This window comes from Megascapheus bottae, chromosome 6, assembly GCF_031878675.1.
Source record: "Megascapheus bottae isolate mThoBot1 chromosome 6, mThoBot2.hap1, whole genome shotgun sequence".
In the NCBI taxonomy this organism is placed as follows: Eukaryota; Metazoa; Chordata; class Mammalia; order Rodentia; family Geomyidae; genus Megascapheus; species Megascapheus bottae.
Window position 1 is genome coordinate 72,336,801 of NC_143514.1, and position 22,475 is coordinate 72,359,275.

At 40.2% G+C, this 22,475-nt stretch overlaps 1 protein-coding gene across 21 annotated transcripts in view; it reads left to right on the top strand.

Annotated features, from left to right (window-relative positions):
• The window catches only part of Eif4g3 (eukaryotic translation initiation factor 4 gamma 3), a 224,921-nt gene that overhangs the window by 101,597 nt on the left and 100,849 nt on the right, over positions 1-22,475 (top strand). For 15 of the 21 annotated variants that reach the window (XM_090335635.1, XM_090335639.1, XM_090335657.1 and 12 more), the window contains 2 exons: positions 8,331-8,439; positions 14,488-15,348. In XM_090335635.1, coding sequence (XP_090191761.1) covers positions 8,331-8,439; positions 14,488-15,348 — 970 coding nt within the window. Of the gene's footprint in view, positions 1-8,330; positions 8,440-14,487; positions 15,349-15,439; positions 15,590-22,475 lie in introns of those variants that run through there. The other 6 variants (XM_090335656.1, XM_090335637.1, XM_090335645.1 and 3 more) reach the window with 2 other exon arrangements.

Below are 22,475 nucleotides of genomic sequence, written 5' to 3' on the forward strand. Positions count from 1 at the left end.
GATCTCAGCCTCCTGTGTAGCATTATAGATGTGAGCAACCAGTGCCCCACAGGTGGAGAATTTATTTTTGTTTTTGTTTTTAATTTTTAGAGTTTAAACTTAGGACTGTACCTTAGAATTAAACTTATATCAGATATTTACATATGCATTTGTACTTCAACTCTTAAATCTCATTGTCTTTCCAGCTGCATGGAATTCATTGGATGGGCAGACAGGTCATTGCTACCACCTATTCCCTCTTCCCTCAGTGCTAGGGTCAGAATGTAAGGCCTTGATCTTGACAGACAAGTTCTTTATACCATTTGAACCACACCCTCAATTCATTTTGCTTCAGTCGATTTTCACAGAGGTTCAGGGATTTAAGCCTAGGCTAGTCTGGACTGTGATCTTTCTATTTATGTTTCTACCATTTATTTATAATAAACTTGGATGACAGGAATACTACATAACACCCAGCTACTGAAAGAGTACAGAATCTTTTGAACTTTTCTTCCCAGGTTTGGCCTTGAAACACAAATCTACTCCATCTCCACTTCCTGAGTAGGTAGGATTATAGTGGTGAACCACTGCCCTGGTTTAAAAGTTTTTTAATGAACTCAATTTGTGTCTGTGTCTCCTCCCACCCTTTCCTTTGTTTTTCTCTGGACTTAGTATACTTATAGTAAAACATGTTTATAATTTAGAGAGAAAAGTATTGGCTGGCATAGCTTAGGAAGAATATAGCCAGTGCTCAGCATTTTTTTTGTTTCCAGTCACAGGGCTTGAACTCAGGGCCTGAGCACTGTCCTTGGATTTTTTCAAGGCTAGTGTTCTACCACGTAAGCCACAGCACCACTTCTAGCTTTTTTTCTATGTATGTGGAACTGAGGAATGGAACCTGGGTCTTCATGCTTGCTACTCAAAGCACTCTACCACTAGGCCAAACTCCCAGCCCCCATGCTCACCAATTTTAAACTTACACTTGATATCTTGGTGTCTTTTAGCCAATTAGTTCATTCATGGTTTAACAATAAGTCTCCTGTTGTTAGGTTGGAAGCACAGATAATTGTATTTATGTTATGAGCTTATTATATATAAGTTCCTACATATAGAATTTGAAGGTTATATGGTATATGAGAAGTCCAATATTTTATTTCTTGTGTTACGGTTTTTTTTTTTTTTGTTTTGTTTTTTTTTGCCAGTCCTGGGCTTGAGCTTAGGGCCTGAGCACTGTCCTTGGACTTTCTCAAGGCTAGACCTCTACCACTTGAGCCTCAGCACCACTTCTGGCTTTTATCTATGTATGTGGTACCGAGGAATCGAACCCGGGTCTTCATGCATGCTAGGCAAGCAATTTAACCACTAGGCCAAACTCCCGGCCCTGTGTTACGGTTTTTTAACTCAAGATCTTGTACTACTTAAGTTGGCCCTGAGCCATACCTCTAGCCCTGAATATTGCTCATTATTTTTCTGGTAAGGGACTTGGGTCTGGGCATGATAAACCTATATTAGGCTCCTGACTAGCTAGGATAGCAGGTACCCACCACTGTACCTAGCTCTTTGTTGAAAACGAGTCTCACAGCCTCCTTTTGTCCTTCTATCCAACAATCTCTGCTTCCAACTAACTAGGCTAGATAACTAGGTTTAGTACGTGTGTGCCACTGGCAGGCATCTAGCCAATCTTAACTTTTTTTTTTTTTTTTTGTGGGTCATGGGGCTTGAACTCAGCCTGGGTGCTGTCCCTGAGCTCTTCAGCTCAAGGCTATCACCCTACCCTTGAGCAAAGCCCCACTTCCCATTTTTTTTTCCTAGAGGTTAATTGGAGATAAGAGTCTCAGGTCCTTTTGTGCCCTACCTGGCTTTGAACCTTGATCCTCAGATCTCAGCCTCTTGAGTAGCTAGGATTACAGGCATGAGCCTGGCTCCAATCTTAAACCCCCCCCACCTTTTCTTTTATTTTTTGTGCCAGTCTTAGGGTACTGTCCCTGAATATTTTTGATTGAGGCTCAGGCTTTACAACTTGAACCATAGCTCTACTGCTTTTTGGTGGCTAATTGGAGATAAGAATCTCACAGAATTTCCTGCCCAGACTGTCTTCAAACTGATCCTTCGATTTCAGCCTCTTGAGTGGCTTAGATTACTGGCATGAGCCAACTACGAGTCATCTATATCATGATAACTCAATATCTTTTTTACTTGAGGCATGTAGATGTGGTTTTTAATGATAACTACAGTCAAAATGGTGAGTCATTTTTTGTTGTTGTTACTGTTGTTGGTGATGGTTGTGGGGCTATCCCTGAGCTCTTCAGCTCTAGCATTTTGAGTCACAGTGCCACTTGTGACTTTTCTATACTGAGGAATCAAACATAGGACTTCATGTATGGTAGACAAGCACTCTACCACTCACTATACCATACTCCCCACCCCCAATAGCAAATCTTTTTATAAATTACATTATTTTTCATCGTGAGTAAAATAAGTTAAAATTAATAATGTAACTGGGTACTGGTGACTCATGCCTGTAATCCTAGCCACTCAGGAGGCTGAGATCTGAGGATCTTGGTTCAAAGCCAGCCCTGGCACAAAAATTCCATGAGTTCACTTGAGTCACAGTGCCGCTTATGGTTTTTTGATGGTTAATTGGAGATAAGAGTCTGGTGGACATTTTGTGCCTGGGCTGACTTTGAACTACAATCCTCCGATCTCAGCCTCCTGAGTAGCTAGGATTGTACCCACCGGTGCCTGGCTTGAGGCAAATTCTTCCAGGCATGTTAGAACATAGGCATATTAATGCATATAGCTTAATATTGTTAATATTTTATAACTGAATTTCTATGATCATGCAAAAATGTTTTGATTTGACTAATTTTTATAACTATGCCTGTGAAAAGTCACAAATTTCAGTGGTTGGGGCCAGGAGTATGGACTAGTGCTAGAGTACTTGGGTAGCATGTACTAAGCTTTGGGTTTGATTCCTTGGTACCATATACTCAAAAAATGCCAAAAGTAGTATTGTGGCTCAAGTGGTAGAGCACGCTAACCTTGAGAAAGCTCAAAGGGCAGTGCCTCACCTCAGCCTTGAGTTCAAGCCCTAGATCCAGCAAAAATAAAGTAAATAAATACATAAATTTCAATGGTTACATGATATTTCTTTGGGTATACCATATTTTTAAAAAAAATTGTCGGGCTGGGAGTTTGGCCTAGTGGTTGAGTGCTTGCCTCGCATGCATGAAGACCCGGGTTCGATTCCTCGGTACCACATACATAGAAAAAAGGCAGAAGTGGTGCTGAGGCTCAAGTGGTAGAGCTCTAGCCTTGAGAAAGTCCAAGGACAGTGCTCAGGCCTTGAGTACAAGCCCAGGACTGGCAAAAAAAAAAAAAAGAAAATTGTCTTTATATTGTTTCCTGTTTTCAGTACCATTAATACTACTGTGTTAAACTGTTATGTACTTCTAGACATGTATTGGCTAGTTTTTTGTTTTTTGGTTTTCTTCCCCTGTGGGTCATGGGGCTTGAACTCGGCATGGGCACTATCCCTGAGCTCTTCAGCTCAAGGCTATTATTACCCTATCCCTAGACTTGGGCACTGTCCCTGACCTGTTCAGCTCAAGGCTACTGCCCTACGCTTGAGCTAAGCCCCATTTCCGTTTTCTAGAGGTTAATTGGAGATATGAGTCTCAGGTTCTTTTGTTTCTGGGTTGGCTTTGAACCTGATTCTCAGATCTCAGTCTTTTGAGTAGCTTGGATTACAGGTGTTAGCCACCGCACCGCCCGCCACCCAGCATATTGGCTAGTCTTGTGTCACCAAGATAAGAACATGTAATCTGTAATTTTTGCTTCTCTAATAGTTTGAATTTTTTTTTAAAAAAATTTTTGCCAGGTGAACTCAGGGCCTAGGGTACTGTCCCTGATTTGCTTTTGCTGAAGACCAGCACTCTACCACTTAAGCCACATTACCACTTCCAGCTTTTGCTGTTGATGTGGTAATGAGGAATTGAATCTAGGGTTTCATGCATGAGAAGCAAGTACTCTAGTAAGCCACATTCCCAGCCTAGAAAATTTAAATTTTTATTTATTTAGCCTCCCTCTCTCCCTCCCTCCCTTCTTTCCCTTCCCTTTCCTCTCATCCCTTCCTTTGCTCCTTCCTTTTTTTGTTCATTTGTTCATTCATTCATTGGTCATGGGGCTTGAAATCAGAGCCTGAGTGCTGTTCCTGAGCTTTTTTTTACTAGTACTCTACCACTTTGAACCACAGCATTATTTCCAATTTTTTTCTGGTTGGTGGTTAATTGGAGATAAGAGTCACATACTTTTCTGCCTAAGTTGGCTTCAAATAATGATCCTTAGATCTTTCGCCTCCTGAATAGCTAAAATTATGGGCATGAGCCACTGGCGCCTGGTTGAAGTTTTTATTTCATTAATTTTTTACTTACTCATTTAGTAAGTTAAGAATTTTTAAGCAGTCCTATATCAGTCATGCATATTTATATCTTATATACATCTTTTGCTGTAGTTTTTGTCTTCTTTTTAGAGCTCTTTATACTGTAAAATCCCTATGACATAGGTGTTTTAATGTATTTTTTACATATGTTGACAACATAATATATGTAAACTTTTTGTTGTTGTTTTTTTTGTCGGGACAAAAATACTATATTCTGGGTAATGTTTTGTTTTTGTTGTTTTGGGTTTTTTGTTTGTTTGTTTTTGTGGGTCATGGGGCTTGTAGTCTGCCTGGATGCTGTCCCTGAGCTCTTCAGCTCAAGTCTACTGCCCTACCCCTGGACCTGGATGTTGTCCCTGAGCTCTTCAGCTCGTGGCTAGCCCTCGAGCCACGGCACAACTTCCAGTTTTCTGGTGGTTAATTGAGGATAAGATAGTTTCTCAGAATTTCATGCCCATGTTGGCTTTGAACCATGATTCTCAGATCTGAGCCTCCTGAGTAGCTAGGATTATAGGCATGAGCCACCACCGCCCTTCCTCCTTTTATATCTTAGTTTGTTCCACAAGTTGATTGTGTGAGACCTCTTTCAACCTTCCATACTTGCTATTTTCATGTCTGAGATGTGGCACCTTCTTTCATATCTTCCATGAACCTGTGTTCACAGTGACTCCTCCTCATGGCTTCTCCTTGTTAGGGTGTGAGGGTATACCTCACATTGTACTTTATCTCTCTACTCTGGAATAACGTTTATAGCACAGAACTTTACTTCAATAGAGCACACCAACTGGGCAATCGTGGCTCACACCTGTAATCCTAACTACTTAGCTGAGATCTGAAGATCGTGGTTTGAAGCCAGATGGAAAGTCCTTGAGACTCTTTATCTCCAGTAATTCACAGAAAAAGTTAGAAGTGACACAGTGCTTCTGGTGTTACAGTGCTAACCTTGAGCAAAAAGGAGCCCAAAGACAGCGCCCAGACCCAGAGTTCAAGCCTCATGACTGGCAAAAAACAACAACAAAATAGAAAACAAAGGAGGGCAACCTTTTTTTTGTCATTCCTTTGAGTCCAGCACTTTAATCTATAGAGTCTCATTAGAGTTATCAACTGCAGTTTAGAATGGAATTTCATTTCTGTTATAACCAGAAATCTCTTACCTTGCTGTCCTTTATCCTGTAATTTTATGCTTTCATCACTGTAGTTGAAAACTGCTAAACATCAATGGGAAACTTGATTTTAAAGTTTTAGAGGGTTGAGTGTTTGTGTGAAACACACTAACACCATTGCTCCTAAGAAAACTTCTTTCTTCAGATCAGCCCTTGTTGCTTTTAAGTACTTTGTGTTATCAGAGGTGCTCCAATGGTGAACTTTTAAATAAAATACTGTTAAGAGACATAAATTTTTCTTTTTTTTTTTTTTTTGCCAGTCAGGGCCTGAGCACTGTCCTTGGATTTTTCTCAAGGCTAGAGCTCTACCACTTGAGCCTCAGCACCACTTCCAGGAGTGTGCTCGAATGGTAGAGTGCTTGCCTAGCATATTTGAAGCCCTGTGTTGTATTCCTTGGTCCCTGCGCCTCCCCCTCCCCCACTGCTGGAAATTGTTCTGTAGCTCAAGTAATTAAGAGTGTTAGCCTTGAGAAAACCCCAAGGGCAGTACCCAGGCCCCTGAGTTCAAGTGCTAGGACTGAGGGGTGGGGGGGAAAGATAACAGAGACAAAATGGACAGTTGTCTTTTTTATATGATTTGAAGTAGTTTAGATCAGTCCTTTGATCTCCTCAAATTTTTACTGTCTTAAACTCACTTTATCTATGTAATTTTTGTTGTTGTTGTTGTTAATGCATATTTTCTCAGGCAATTGGAGTATTTTCTTCCCTTTAGGTTGACTGCACAATTTACAATGTCCACCCCCTAAGAAATGTTGACTAATAAATACTAAGGATTAGTATTTGTAGATATGTTTTCAGCCATTAGAATTGAGCAGTGTTTTAATTTTCAGCTATGAAGCCATCCTGATTTATATTTTTCTATGATTCAAAATAATGATCATAATCTTCATTTAGAAGTAATCGTGGAATATGAGCAATTTCATGGTCTAATGAATAGGTGAAATAACATTTTCCCTTGTTGTTTTACACATGTATAATAATATAAATTGAACGATGCACATTTTGAAAAGCATTATTAACTTAAATAAAACGTGTCATCATGAATGATTTATGCTCATTTAATCTATATTCCCACTTCAAGAATTTCAAGCGCAATGGCTGATTTGGAGAGATATTTGAATTTTGTTGTTTGCTGCTGCTGCCAGCCCTGGGGCTTGAACTCAGTCCCTGGGCATTGCCAGTGGACACTTTTTACTCAAAGCTAGCACTCTGCCACTTGAACCACAGTACCACTTGCTGCGTTTTCTATGTATGTGGTTCCGGGGAATCAAACCCAGGGCTTGGTGTGCATGCTAGTCGAGCACGCTACCTGGCCATGCTCCTGGCTCTGAATTTTTCATTTACAAAAACTTTTTTTGGCAGTTGTGAGGTTTCAACTTAGCCATGCATCTGTCATTTTCACTTTAGTTATTTTTTCAGATTGTCTCTTTCAGAACATCCTTGGACACTTATGCCCTCCCTACCTTTCCCAGATAGCTGGGGTTGCATGTGTATATTATCACATCTAGTTTGTTTGTTTATATGGGGTTTCATGACTTTTCGTCAAACTTTGATCTTCCCATTGATCTCTGCCCACGGAGTTTCTGATACTAAAAAGAGTGATCCATCACATCTTAATTTTTATTGCAGTTTTCAATTTTATGAGACCCTCTCTGCCTTTGCACACACAGTGCACCCAAATACAGAATTGTGCTGGGAGCTATGTTATCAGCTTGCAAAGTCAGAGATTGAGCTACTGACAGCTGACCTTAGATCAAGGAGACACACAGTTTTGTTTTGTGGCTTTTGTATAGCTCTCCAACCCCAGATGAGTACCTGTTTTGAGGTGATAGGGACTGAGTGTTTTTGCCTTTTTCTATGTAATTTTGTTCCAAGTTGTGCGGTTATTTTGACTTTCTCAGCCTTCTTACTTTGATTGTTTTTTTTTGTTGTTTTTTTTTTTGTTTTTTTGCCAGTCCTGTGGCTTGAGCTCAGGGCCTGAGCATTGTCCTTGGGCTTTCTCAAGGCTAGCACTCTACCACTTGAGCCACAGCACCACTTCTGGCTTTTTCTATGTATGTGGAGTGCTGAGGAATCGAACCCTGGTCTTCGTGCATGCTAGGCAAGCACTCTTACCACTAGGCCAAACTCCCAGCCCCTTACTTTGATTCTGATAGCTATTTTTCATTGTAAGAGTGTTCAGTTGAAGAGCCAGATACTTTTACTTGGCCATATTAAAGATAATTAAGTTGAAACACATTTAAATAATTCATGAAAAGCAATTAACATATACAATTATAAATGTATTAATAGGAGTCATGACAATTCCGTGTTTTCATGAATCAGTACTGGTTTTTAAGTCTTTTCCATTCCTATTGTCCTGCTTTCCTGGGTAGTTTAGAAGCGAAGTTTACCAAACCCATGGTTCTTTGGAAGTTCATTAAGATCCCTCTCAGACATCTATTGTTGGTGTAAAGGCTGCTTGTCCTTAGAAGGAACCACAGAGTGAAGTATATGCTTATTGTCTTTCTTGTGTGGTTAATGGTAATCTTTCTTCTTCCTCCTTTTCTGCCACCTCTTCCTTTTTCTACCCTGTTTCCCCTTGTATCCTTGAATTTGTTATATTGCCCTATATTTTTGTCCTTGCTTTCCTTCTTTTACTTTTTGACCTCTGTTCCCTTGCCTCCCCGCTCCCTCTTTGGGTTCCATGTTGCTAGATTTTATGTTCGCACGCTCATTTTCATCCTTTTTTGTACTTCAAATCCCAGCAGCTGCCCAGCCAGGTCCCAGAGCACAGCCCTGTGGTTTATGGGACTGTGGAGAGCGCTCATCTTGCTACCAGCACCCCTGTTACTGCATCTAGCGACCAGAAGCAAGGTTTGTGTATAACTGTTTTCTTCCCTCTTACTTTGGGTGTCCTTTACTGCTTACATTGCCCTCAGCCTTCCACATTAAGTGTAAAATACTTGAAAATTACTTTTAGTAAACTAACGTGGTAATGATTATGTATTTTCCTGGAAGTTTCGCTGTGGCTCAAGGGGTGGGTAGAGTGGTAGCATTGAGCTGACGAACTCAGGGACAATACCCAGGCCTAGAGAGTTCAAGCCTGTCACTATCCATCTATAGGCAAATTTGCCTTCATGTGTTATTTTTTAAAACTTGGTATGTGTGGGTTATTATAAATAAGATTATGAATATCGACAACAACACAGATTTATATAATTAATATATCTCATTTATGTGGCTTCCTTTACAAAAGAACATTTTTAGAAGATTGGACTTCTGTAAGTAGTTAGAATGGGAGCATGCATTCAGATGGGGCTTAAAGGAGCTGTAGTCACTTCCCCTCTAGTTCCCATTGTGCCACAGAACAGAAAAGTTGAAGCTATTGTGAGGACACACTCAGCAAAGAAAATACCTTGAATATAAGGTATCTTGCATTTGTAGATAAATATGATGCCTTCTGGAATATAAGTAAAAGTATTAAATGCTTGGGGATTTGTTTCAAGCAGTAGAGCACCTGCCTAGCAAGCAGAAAGCCCCGAATAAAATTACTTTTTAATTAAAAGAAAGATCATTTTAAGGGAATTTTTTCTTTTTTTTTTTTTTTTTTGTCAGTCCTGGGCTTGGGCACAGGGCTTGAGCACTGTCCTTGGACTTTCTCAAGGCTAGCACTCGTACCACTTGAGCCTCAGCACCACTTCCAGCTTTTTGCTATGTATGTGGGGTACCAAGGAATTGAACCTGGGTCTTCATGCATGCTAGGCAAGCACTTCACCACTAGGCCAAACTCCCGGCCCCGGGAATTTTTTCTTACATAGTGTTTCCTGCACAGCTGAGTTTTAACTTCACTTTCACCATAACTGAGAGATCATTTTCAGCAAACAGAGAGGGAAGCCAGTCACTGTGGCTGCCTTTCACTGCCTGGATTCTAAAGAGATGCTGTCTTCTTGAATGACTCATTCCTCCACACCTCTTATTATTTTTTAGTTGGCTATTAGTAAATGCATTTTCTACAAATTAATTTGTTAAAGAATATTTAGAAAAAGACCATAAATTAGAGGTGCTTAATTAAGGGTTTTTGGCTAGACTGCCATTTAATCACACTTGTAAACTCTCTGAAAGATGACTGGTGACATATCACTTCAGTGCTTTGGTGTTTGTTTTGTGTAAAGTATTTTGAAAATAGAAAAGTTAATTTTCTCCATTGTGTATTAAGCTAGTTAAAAAAAGTGAACAAAGGCAAGTACTGTATTGTTTGGAATACTGTTAAAAATGAAAAAAAAAGTCTTAAAATAAAAGATAAACAAAGGTCTAACTTGGCACACTTCAGAGTTGCACTGCTGTAGTTAAATAAATGCTTTAGAGGAGGTCTCTGTCTCTCTGTGTCTGTGTCTCTCCCCCTCCCTCCCCCCTCAGTGCCTCTCCCCTCCCCCCCTCTCATGCACACTGAAAGCTACTTTTGAACATTAAAGCCATTCTCTGGGCAGAATTGCTTCTCACAGCTCTTGGAAAAGCCCACTACTTGTTTTTTGAGATACAGTATTTTACTTGGTAACCGGTAGAGGCCTCCAACTTAGGATCTTGTCTCCCAAGTGCTAAAATTTCAGGCTCCCATTGCCTGGTGATGAAGTTTTAAGTCAAAATTTAGAATTAAAAAAAATAATTTTTAGTCTTTCCCTTAGAATTTCATAACACTTCTGCAAAAAAACCTAATCCTTATGTACAAAGTAAAGTTAAAGTGCATTGTTAAGCTAAGGGTATTGAATATTTGCTATACTATAAGATGTGTGTGGTCGAGCCTGGGTGCTGTCCTGAGCTTTCTGTGCCACAGTCCTACTTTCAGCTTTTCTGGTACTTAATTAGAAGAGTTTCATGAACAAAACTCTGGGCTAAATGAACTGTAATCCACAGACCTTTCAGCCTCCTGAGTTAGGATTACAGATGTGAGCCACCAACACCTGGTTAAAACATATCTTATTTATGACTTCCTCTATAGCTATGCTAAAATATTTTAAATTTATTGCATATCTGGTGGTGATAGTGAGAAAGAATACTAAGATTTCTAGGCTATGGTAGCCTTTAATTTTGTCATATTTAGGCCTAGATTTCTAGAAAGGGAAATGAAAACATGCTTTGGACTCTATAGTTTTTCCATTCTTTTTGACTTAGAGGAAATTTGAATAACAATCAGCTTCTCAAGATTTCCTTGAAATATGAGAGTAGTTTCTTAAGTATATTTCATTGAATTTACAAGGGACTGCTATTACCTTCTGCTCAACAGAAACATAGAGGCTAATTTCTTATTTTACCAAAAGCCTGCCATTGTGTGAAATAGTTTGTAACACTCTTGTTGGGGGGGGGGGGAAACTTAGATAATTCTCATACCATTAGAAAGTGCTTACCAGTTGAACTACAAACATGGTAGGTGGTAGGTCTATATAGAAAGTGGGAAGTCCTGAATTCAGACCCTATTACCAAAAGAAAAGGAAGAAATGGCTGGATGCCAGTAGCTCACACCTGTAATCCTAGTATCTCTGGAGGTTGAAATCTGACAGCCCTTAGCCACCACCACCACCCTGCCCCCGTTCCTGTGGCTTGAACTCTGCGTTTGGTCACTGTCCCTGAGCTTCTTTGTACTCAAGGCTAGTGCTCTACCACTTGAACCACGGCCCCACTTCTGACTTTCTAGTTTTTTTTTTTTTGGTCTGTGTGGGACTTGAACTCTTGGCCTGGGCACTGTCCCTGAGCTCTTTAGCTCAAGGCTACTGTCCTACCCTTGAGCCTCAGCACCTTTTCTGGTGATTAATTGGAGATAAGAGTCTCATAGACTTTTTAGTGCCCAGGCTGGCTTTGAGCTATGATCCTCAGATCTAGTAGCTAGGACTACAGGTGTGAGCCAGCAAGCCTGGCTAGAGTATTTTTTATTGGAGATGAGTCTCACATACTTTCCTGCCCATGCTGGCTTCAAACCACAGTGCTCAGATCTCAGCCTCCTGAGTAACTAGGATTACAGGGATGGCCACTGGTGCCAATTCTTGAGACTTGTTTTTTTCTTTCTTTTTTGGCCAGTCCTGGGCTTAGGCTTGGGGCCTGAGTACTGTCGTTGGGTTTTCTCAAGGCTAGAGCTCTACCACTTGAGCTCTTTGTGAATGCTAGACAAGCACTCTACCACTAGGTCAAACCCCCAGCCCCTCGCTGAGACTTAACTCCAATTAGCCATCAAAAAAGGGAGGGTGGGGTGAGCAGGGGAAGGGAATACAGCAAGGAAGGGAAAGGCTTATCAGTTTTTGAAAATTACCACTTTTTTCTTTTTTTTTCTTTTCTTTTTTCTATTTTTGCCAGTCGCAGGGCTTGAGCTCAGGGCCTGACCACTGTCCTTGGGTCTTTCTTAAGACTAGAGCTCTACACTTGAGCCATAGCACCACTTCTGGTTTTTTCTATATATGTGGTACTGAGGAATAGGAACCTGGGTCTTTGTGCATGTTAGGCAAGCACTCGTACCACTAGGCCAAACTCCTGGCCCTTCTTTTTCTTTTTAAAGTCATAATTAGAAAATTTTAATTTGTAAAGATTGCTTTTTTTTTTTAACTCTGTATTGAATAGCCAGTTTTTCCCCCCCTCAATGGAAAAGTGTCAGTGCAGTTTTGTACTAGGTAATAGAATTTCATGTTAGCTCCAAAATGCCCCTTTGCTTGATTCCCCTAAATAGTTAAGATTTTCCTTAGTCTTCACTTCCTACCCTGAGTTGGAAGAGTATGGGCTTTCTTTCACACTAGTCTCATGTTGAGTATTTGTTGGTTGTATGACTTAGACTTACAGATGTTTTCTAAAGGCCTTACTTTCCTTTTCTATTAAATAGGAAGGTGATAGTTTATTTTGAGAGGTGGATTTAGTCTATGAAGTGCTTAATGAATGGTGTAATTATCTTCTCCATCTGGGGTTTCAAGGGTATGATATGGATAATTGATTCAAAGATCAGTTACCCTTGCATCACTTGAAGTCTTACTCATTGTACTTGTTGCCCCTGGTGTGTTAGTGAATTGAATTCTCATGTAACTCACTTGTTCAGAGAAACATTGCCCTGGGTGGTCTCTGTTGGTATTTAGGACAGGATACCCTTTGTTAAGTGAGACTGCAAGATACTTGGCCTCTTCTGTTTTTTTTTTGGTGGGGGTCGGTGGGTGGGAATGTCAGGGCCAAGGCACTGTCCCTGAACTTCTTTTGCTCAAGGCTAGTGCTCTACCACTTGAGCCACACCACCACTTTCAGCTTTTTCTGTGTATGTTGTACTGAGGAATTGAACCCAGGGCTTCACATTCTCAGCCGCTGGCCTCTTCTTGGTAGTTGTGAGACTGGCGGTAATCAGTAGCACCCTTCGAGGTCTATACCACAATATGAGAATAAAATGGGACAGTTTTAGCGGTTGTGAATGTACATGACAAATTCACCTCCTTGAAAAGCTGAGATTGAGAGGATTGTGGTTTAAGGAAAACCTTGATAACAGCCTCACTCCTCCCCCCCCATATCTCAACAACGTACTGTAAAGAGTGTTTCACTGATGCATAGTGAATTTAAGAAGATAGGCATGATGGCCCATGCCTATAATCCTGGCTTTTTGGAAGACTGTAATCAGGAGGATCGTGGTTCTAGACAAGCCCTAGCAAAATTGCTCGAGAAATTCCCATCTCAGTACAAGAAGTTGTGTGTGTGGCAGGGAAGGGGGAGTCATCTGTCATTCTAACTACTGAAGATAGTGTAAAATTAGAGATATGGGCCAGGAAAGCTTGTATTTCAAAACTAAGCAATGCGAAAAGGGTTGGAGACATAACTTAGTAGTCATGACTACATAGCCAAGCATGAGGTTTTGAGTTCAACCCAGAACTGCCCAAAAATTCAAAAGAATTCAGTTGAGAATGTGTTGTGGTAGTTTATTAAGTGTTGGGTTTTTGATGTTGCTGTTATTGTTGTTGGCATTTGATAAACATATACATATCTGGCTTTCCTGTACAACTTTTATTGTGCTAAGGAAACACAAGGGTGAGAATCTCTATATCACCTTTGCTCTCATATGATGAATGAATGTGGAATTTTAAAGTGGTTTGATTTTTTGTTCACATTTTTTTGGTTTCAGTTTCTCTTTTTTTCGCTTAACCTTATTCTTTTTATACACAGATGTATATTTTAGATATTATCCAAGATATTTCATCCATAACTTTTTTGTTTTATTTGAGCATTAACTTTAATTTCTCCTTGAAAAATAATTGTTCACATGAGAAAATACAAGATAAATTTCCACTAATTTCTAATAGAAATTAGTTCAATTTGGTGTTATAATAGTGTTATGGCTTATTTTAAAACATTTTACACATATCATTTTTTAATTCAGCTTCATGCAGAAATATATAGAAGAAAAGGAAAGAGTTTTTTATAAGAATTTAATTTCTAATTGTTTTTCCTTCTTTTCTGACACTGTCATGTGTCCTTTGTAAGATGCTGTTCTACAAGATGTAGTAGGGATGATAATCACCTTACCCACTGAGGAGGCTGAAGCAGGAGGATTGTGTGTTCCAGGCCAGCTTGGACCACATAGCAAATTTCTGGGGGATTAGAGTAAGAGAAAGAAATCATTTGCTTTTTTGTTTGTTTTTGTTTTGTTTTTACAGGTTTTCCCATTATATTCTTGACATAATTTAGTAAAGAAGTGATTCTGTCACTCTGAAATTAGATTGACATGTAATGGACACTAAATAATAGTGGATAAACCCAGAAAACATATAAGACCTGTGTTTTTGGAAGCTCAAATTAAGTTTACTTTGGTTTCTATTTTGTCAGTGATTTAGTCAAAAAGATAAAAGATAGCTAAGGCAATGAAGTGTAATTACTGATTCAAGAATGATTGTAAAACTTTTTTTTCTTCTTTAGAAGAGAAAACCAAACGAGATCCAGTGTTAAAGACTACTTCTCCAGTTCTTAGACTAGTCCTTAGTGGAGAGAAGAATGAACAAGCAGGAAAGACACCTGAGACCTCTACAGTAGAGTCCACACTAGAGATTCCTCCGCCTCCATCCCCTCCCACTGTTTCGTCAGATGGTCAAAGTTCAGTTGCTTCCCCTGACTCTGCTGCTCTTAGTAGCCAGCTCATATTCACCAGTCCTGTAGATGACAGATGTGAGCTCTCTTCCTCTAAAGAAGATACAATTCCTCTACCCAGCACCACATCCTGCACAGCAACATCAGACCATTCACCAACAGTAGAAATTAATGATGATATATATAAGAAAACCTGTACCATAACAGCTAATGAAATTCCACTGATTTCTAGTACTAACGTAATTAATGAAATGAATGGAATTAGTGAAAAATTACCAACCACAGAAAACATTGTAGAAATGGTGAAACAGGAAGTGTTGCCATTGACTCTTGAGTTGGAGATTCTAGAAAATCCCCCAGAAGAAATGAAAGTGGAGTGTATCACGGCTGCCATCACCCCTCCTACAGTTGCTTCCTTTTCTCCAGCTCCTCCCACTCCTCCAGCTTCTCCTCCCACTCCAGTTCTTGTTCCTGCTGCTACCACTACTACTGCTGCTTCAGGTACCTCCACTGCAGTTCAGAGACTCTTAGAAGAGGAGGAGGAAGAAGAGGAGGAGGAGGAGGAGAGCGTAAGAACTTACCTTGGCGAAGATACAAAAGAGATTCCAAGAAAATTAGAGGTAGAAGCAGATGGGCAAACAGAAGACATTGTGGATTCTCTGAACTTGAATTCAAGAAAGAGCCCTGTTCCAGGTAAGCTGTTCTGCCATTTATAATGTTATGCTTGCTGAACATGAAGAAGAGGCCATTTTTTTTTTAATTGGCCTCTTTCCTTGACTTCCAGAATCATCAGATGAATGCTGAAATTCCTAATCTGATTTCTTCAGTGGTGTGTTTGTGTTTTAGTACAGCCTGCAAAAGAGTAACTCCATTGTCTAAAAATGCAAATGAGAATTTCCAAATATATTAAATGCCTCCAAGGTATATGTCTCTACATACTGGGTTGGTTTTTTGTTTTTTGTTTTTGGTTTTTTTTTGCTCATGCTTCATCATTAGTGGTTGCTTTTGTTGCTTTGGGTTAGACTCAAATTAGGAATGGTCTGTAATTCCGAATTCTGAATCCTCAAAATTATAAAGCCCAGGCAATCAATCTGTAATTTTATGGAGCTCCCCTATCTCACCTATATAATACCTCTATTTAATCTTAGTTTTGAAAAAATAGCAACCAGAATGTCAAAAGCTGATAACTACTTTTCAACATATAAACGTGCTTTCTGATGAAATTGCAGATAATAGTATTTGCTTTCCAAAGTTTTTTGTCCTTATTAGGTGGTCACTGATACTGTAAAAGTTTTACAGTCTTTTTGTATGTTATGGGTTTTTTGGGGGTGGTGCTGGCTGTGAACACAGTGACTTGTCTTTGCCAGATGAGCACTCTAATTAAAATTTTTTGAATATTTTTGTTCTAGCTCTCTTCCTTCCTCTCCCTTCTCCCCTTTCCCCTCTCCCCTCTCTCCTCTCTCCTCTCTCTCCTGTTCGTCCTGAGGATTGAACTCAGGGTCTGAATGCTATTCCTGAGCTTTTTTGCTCGCAGATAGTGCTCTGCTACTTGAACCACAGCTCCACTTTCAAAATTTTGATGATTAGTTGGAGATAAAGAGTCTCATGGATTTTCCTGTCCTGTTGGCTTCAAACTTTGGTTTGAAGGAGATCTCAGGTTCCTGAATAGCTTGGATCATAGGCATGTGCCACTGCCTTGTCTGGTTCTTCCACATCTTGAACTCAAGGCTTTGTATTCTTGATTGGCTTTCCCACTCAAGGCTGGTGTTCTATGACTTGGGCCACCCCTCTACTTCTGAGTTTTGCAAGTTAATGGGAGTTTTCTGACTGAGTTTACCTTGAAGTTTGACCTTTGGGTCTCATTCTGAATAGGTAGAATTAGAAGTGTAAGTCACAGACACCTGACAGGTCTTTTTGTGCCTTGCTGGATTGTGATTCATCCTCCTACTGCTCACATATGTTGAATGAAACCATACCCAGCTTTTTTGCCAGTCCTGGGGCTTGAACTCAGGGCCTGGGCACTGTCCTTGAGCTTTCTCAAGGCTAGCACTCTTACCACTTGAGCCATAGTACCACTTCTGGCTTTTTCTGTGTATGTGGTACCAGGGTATCATACTCATATCTTTAGCATGCTAGACAAGCACTCTACCACTACACTCCCGGCCCCCACACTCAACTTTTAATTAGTTAAAATGGGATTTTGTACACTTTTTATCTAGGCTAGCCAGCCTGGAACTATAATCTTCCAAGTTTCTACTTCCCCTATAGCTAGGATGCAAGGCACTGCACCTGGCTAGAAGTTTTTGTATTCGTCTCCATTCAAATGTTTTCGTGTAGCATCCCATAGTGTTTTATTTTTTAGCAAATTTTAATGATTTATATTAACTAAGTTATCTGCTAATTTCTAGAGTCAGTCTCCATCTTCTGCAACATTGCTCTCTGCTATGTAACTTTCTGTGTACACACCTCGCAAGGCCATTCTGGGGGCCAGCTGATGAACATGCTCCCCATGGTTGGTCTGAGATACACTCTGATTTTAGTGACCAGCAACTTGGTGGTTATTTTTGTGTAATCAATAGGGAATCTTGACAAGTCCCTACTTTTTATAATTTCTTACTTCTTGTGGCAGTGTCCCTTAGTCAATGCCACATGAGTATCTGGTCCTTTAAACTGTACAATATCCAACTCAAAGTGGAGTGGGTTAAGTACTAGTGACTCTAATCTTAGCTACTTAGGAAGTTGAGATCTGAGGATCGGGGTTCAAAGCCAGCCCAGGCAGAAAAATCCCCATGAGACTTTTTTTTTTTTGGCCAGTCCTGGGTATTGAAATCAACCGGGCACTGTCCTTGGGCTTTCTCAAGGCTGGCTCTCTACCACTTGAGCCACAGCACCACTTCTGGCTCCTCCCCGCCCCCCACTGTATAGATGGTATCAAGGAATCAAACCAGGGGCTTTGTGCATGTTAGGCAAGCACTTTACTACTAGGCCATGTTCCTGGCCCCCCTATGAGACTCTTATCTAATTAACCTCTCAAAAACTGGAAATGGCACTGTGGTTCAAGTGGTAGAGTACTAGCCTTGAGTACAAAGAAATTCAATGACAGTACCTAGGCCCCGAGTTGAAGCCCTGCAACTGACCAAATAAAAAAGGTAGAATGAAACAGCAAATTATGCAAGGCAATTGGTATAGAAAAACTTCTGATAAATTGCCCCTTTTCTCAGTAGTCTGGCTTTTTTCACTATTATCATGCCAGTGCTGTTTTAAAAACCTTCTTCGCTGGGGTTTGTTAGTCATACTTTGTAAAGAGCATTTTGGTTTGGCTTTGTTGAATGCTGTCCAAAAACCATATGTTGGAGAACAGTAATTTTTGGCATAATGTAGAAAACAGTACCCTTTACCAAAATTATACTTTCATCAAGCTTTTATATTTATTTTCTTTTAAGCAGTTTGTTGTATAGTATCAAGTCTTCTAAGATCCAGAGCCCAGGATTATATGGACACAAAGGATTTTGGATTAAATAGTGTTCATGCATTGCATATTTGCTTGTAGTCCCAATATTCTTGGAGTTAGTAAAACCTTCTATTAATATTTTTGGGGGGTTGTTCATGGGGATTGAACTTCAGTCCTGGACACTGTCCCTGAGCTCTTCAGCTCATGGCTGGTGCTCTTCCACTTGACCCACAGCACCACTTTCAGTTTTCTGATTGTTAATTGGATAAGAGTCTCAGGGTCTTTGTTGTGCAGGCTGGCTTTGAACCATGATCCTCAGATCTCAGCCTCCTGAGTAGCTAGTATTACAGATATGAACCATTGGCACCCAGCTCCATTAAGATTTCTTAATCGAAATAAAACTGTTCATGACTTCTATGAGGTTAATAAAAGTAGACATTTTTCTGTTGTCACATTGTGACACAGTAATTCTGTAATTTCATTATATGTCATGTATTCTTCAGCACCAATAGCAATTGAATCTCAAGAACTTCTGTAACGGCCGGGAGTTTGGCCTATTGGTTAAAGTGCTTGCCTAGCATGCATGAAGACCCGGGTTCGATTCCTCGGTATCACATACATAGAAAAAAGTCGGAAGTGGTGCTGAGGCTCAAGTGGTAGCTCTAGCCTTGAGAAAGTCCAAGGACAGTGCTCAGGCCCTGAGCTCAAGCTCAGGACTGGCAAAAAAAAAAAAAGAACTTCTGTAACTTGACAACTTTCAAATTCTCCAAAGCAGATCTGGTTTTCATTTCTCTACAGATGTTATAGAAGTTAACAATGAAAATTTAAAAATGCTCTTAGTCTTTAATATACCCACTAAAGTAGCCATGGACTTAATAGTTTCACTTCACTTTGAGAAGTTAATAAGTCATAGCAATTTGGTTTGGAAATTGAGGGAGAAGGTTGCTTTTTTTGTTTGTTTTTGAGGCATATCTCAAAGTCTTCAGCTCATATAATTAGCTTACCTCAGCCTCAGTGAGACTATAGCAATGTGCCACACTTCCTGGCTCTGGATGTCAAGTTCCTGATGTTTATTTTGACAATGGTATTGCCCCTTCCTGAGGATGAAGTGCTTCAAAATATCTTTAGGAGCCATTTGCTTTTTGTTGGTAGTGACATATAAATAATACACAATAATCAACATCTAGATCTTTCATTAAAAATAGAAATGTCTGGCTGGGAGTTTGGCCTAGTGGTAGAATGTTTGCCTAGCATACACGAAGACCAGGATTCGAGTCCTTGGTACCACATACACATAGAAAAAGCCAGAAATGCTGCTATGGCTGAAGTGGTAGAGCTCTAGCCTTAAGAAAGCCCAAGGACATTGCTCAGGCCCTGAGTTCAAGGCCCAGTACTGGGGGGGAAAAACAGAAATGTCAGGCATAGGGCCAGGATCCTTTCACCTAACTGCTGAAAAGCTTTTTGCAACTGTTTTAGATGAAATCTTAATGTGTGTGTGCACACCCACACACCCCCCCACACACACCCTATACTGAGGTTGAACTAAGCAGGAGCTCTACTTCCCCCTCTCCCCCACCAGTCCTGGGGCTTTCTCAAGGCTAGAATTCTACCACTTGAGCCAGGGCACCACTATGTACATGGTACCAAGGAATCGAACCCTGGTCTTCGTGCATGCTAGGCAAGCACTAGGCTAGGCCCCAGGAGCTCTACTACTTGAACTATTCTACCATCCTTTATCTGGATGGTCTTTTTTTTTTTTTTTTTTTTGGCCAGTCCTGGGCTTGAGCTCAGGGCCTGAGCACTGTCCTTGGACTTTCTCAAAGCTAGAGCTCTACCATTTGAGCCACAGCACCACTTCTGGCTTTTTTCTATGTATGTGGTACTGAGGAATTGAACCCGGGTCTTCATGCATGCTAGGCAGGCACTTTAACCACTAGGCCAAACTCCCGGCCCCTGGATGGTATTCTTGATTGGATCCAAATAGAGTAGTTCTGGGTGGTTTGGGGTTGAAAAATGGTCCAGAAGAATGGTCCTGACAAGCCTCAAAGATAGGCTGAATTTTTGGACTACTTAGTCTACTTGGTCACTTCTAGAACTTGCTGCACAAGTTCTGTGAAATGGGTGATTTCTTGAAAGCTTAGGTGTCTTCACTATGATTTCTATGTATTTGATAAAGGGATTTCAAAACTTTCTCTAGTTATCCAGGAATTCATTAGTTTCAGGAATGCATTTATTTTGTGGGGGAGGTAGGGTGCGGGGGTGTTAGTCCTGGGGCTAGAACTTAGGTAAAATTTTCCGGTTATAGATCAAGGGCAAGTCTAGCCAAAGCTGTCTTATATTTGTATTTATTTTACCTGCCAAATGACTTGGGGAACATATTTGCTGAAATTAGTTTGGGTTTGACATCCTCCACCAATACTCATACTTGGAAGTGTGAAGACATTCCCTATGACCTGGTTGCTCACTTTTTGAGATGACAGCAGTCTTCCTTTTTCATGGAGCTGAAAACTAAACAGCTTTCTTTTGTTTACTCACTAGTTTTGGTTTTCTTTTCTTCCTGTTTTATTATTGTGGCCATTATTCTTTTAGGAGTTTCAGGGCTTTTTGTGAGAATCTCAGTTCCAAGGTCCTCTTTTGCAGAGATCCGGCATCTCATCTCTGTGTAGGTGTTAAAGATGAAATTTGGCTATGGAGACTACAACACCATCCTGCATGTAGCAGTCACATTAGCCATTGACTTTGTGACAATTTGCAAGAATTTTACTTGATGTTCTATGAATTTGGCAAAGATTATAATATACTTTCATTTTAAAATGGAAATAGACTGCATGTGTTTAAAGATATAAAGGTATTGCATTTCAATGCAGGAAAAATTTCAGTAATAACACTTGCTTTATTCTTGATTCTGAGTACAGAAAGGTTTGTTTCTGATGCCAGTTTTGGGTCTTGAACTCAAGCCCTTAGCTTTTTTGCTCTACGACTTGAGCCACGGCTCCACTTCCTGCTTTTTGATATTTAATTGGAAATATGAGCCTCATGTATTTTCTTATTTACTGGCTTCAGACTGTGATTCTTGAGATCTCAGCCTAGTACTACAGGCTGAGAAAGTACTTTCAAATAGAGAAACAAACAAAACTTAAACATAAAACCAGAAGTCAGTAGACTGACTTGAAAAAGACTCATTGTTAAAGCCCTGATATAAATAAATGTCAACATCAGGATTAAGGAAATTAAAATGTATTTTTTTCTTTCTCTTTTTAGCCAGTCCCAGGACTTGAACTCAGGGCCTGAGAACTGTCCCTGAGCTTCTTTTGCTCAGGGCTAGCACTCTACCACTTTAGCCACAGAGTTACTTCTGGCTTTTTCTGTGTATGTGGTACTGAGGAATCAAATCCAGGGCTTCATGCATGCTAGGCAAGTACTCTACTATGAAGCCACATTCCCAGCCCTAAAATATATTTCTAACTTTTGCTCTACTTAAGGATATGAAATGTCCTTGGAAATCTTGTTTACTCTTGTTTTCACATTGGTGTAAATATCTCACAATCCTAGTCCTTGCAGGACTTATATCTTTATCCTTCTCAAATTTCTCTAGAAACATAGGCACAGAACTTGGTCCAAGCTCTGGGCTACCTGCCAAACCCAGCAGAGGGGGGCTTTTTTTTGTTAGTATTGTTTTTGGTGGTATTGGGGGTTGAACTTCGGGGTCTTTGGCTTGCCAGGCAGGCCTTCTACCACTGGAGCCACACACTACATCCCTTTTTACTTTGATTTTTGGCTAAAGTGTTGCTTTAAAAAAAAACAAAAAAACAAAAAAAAAAACCCTGGGGCCAGCCTCCAACTGCATTCCTCCTATAATGTTTAGCATGTAGCTGAGATCATAGACATAGAAGCTTGCCACCATGCCCAGCTTGTGGGTTCAGGTCAGGTTTTGCTAAAGTTTTTATTGGCATGGGCTAAACTCAAACTGTGTTCCTCCTAGTCTCTGCCTTTTGAGGTAGTAGCTCAAATCACCACAAATCACCACACCACATCCAGCAACATAATTTTAGAAGCAACAACTCTTAAAGGATTCACTTCGAGCTTCCTTACAGATAAAGGCTTTTTCTGCCTTGTGTGTGAATTATTTCTTTTTTCTAAATTGCCTTAAAAAATAAATTTCTCTCTTAGCTGCCTTGGTGGTACATATCTATCATGCCTTCCATTTTATTTGTTGCCTTCCACATTGAAATCATTTTAGACAATCCTTGACACATAGGAAAAAGTGCTGCAGAATGAATCCATGCCATCCTCCTGACAGGATCAGGGGCCATTCCTCCTCAAGCCCTTGGCTCAACTCCCTCTCCATATGAGGTATATCACTCCATCA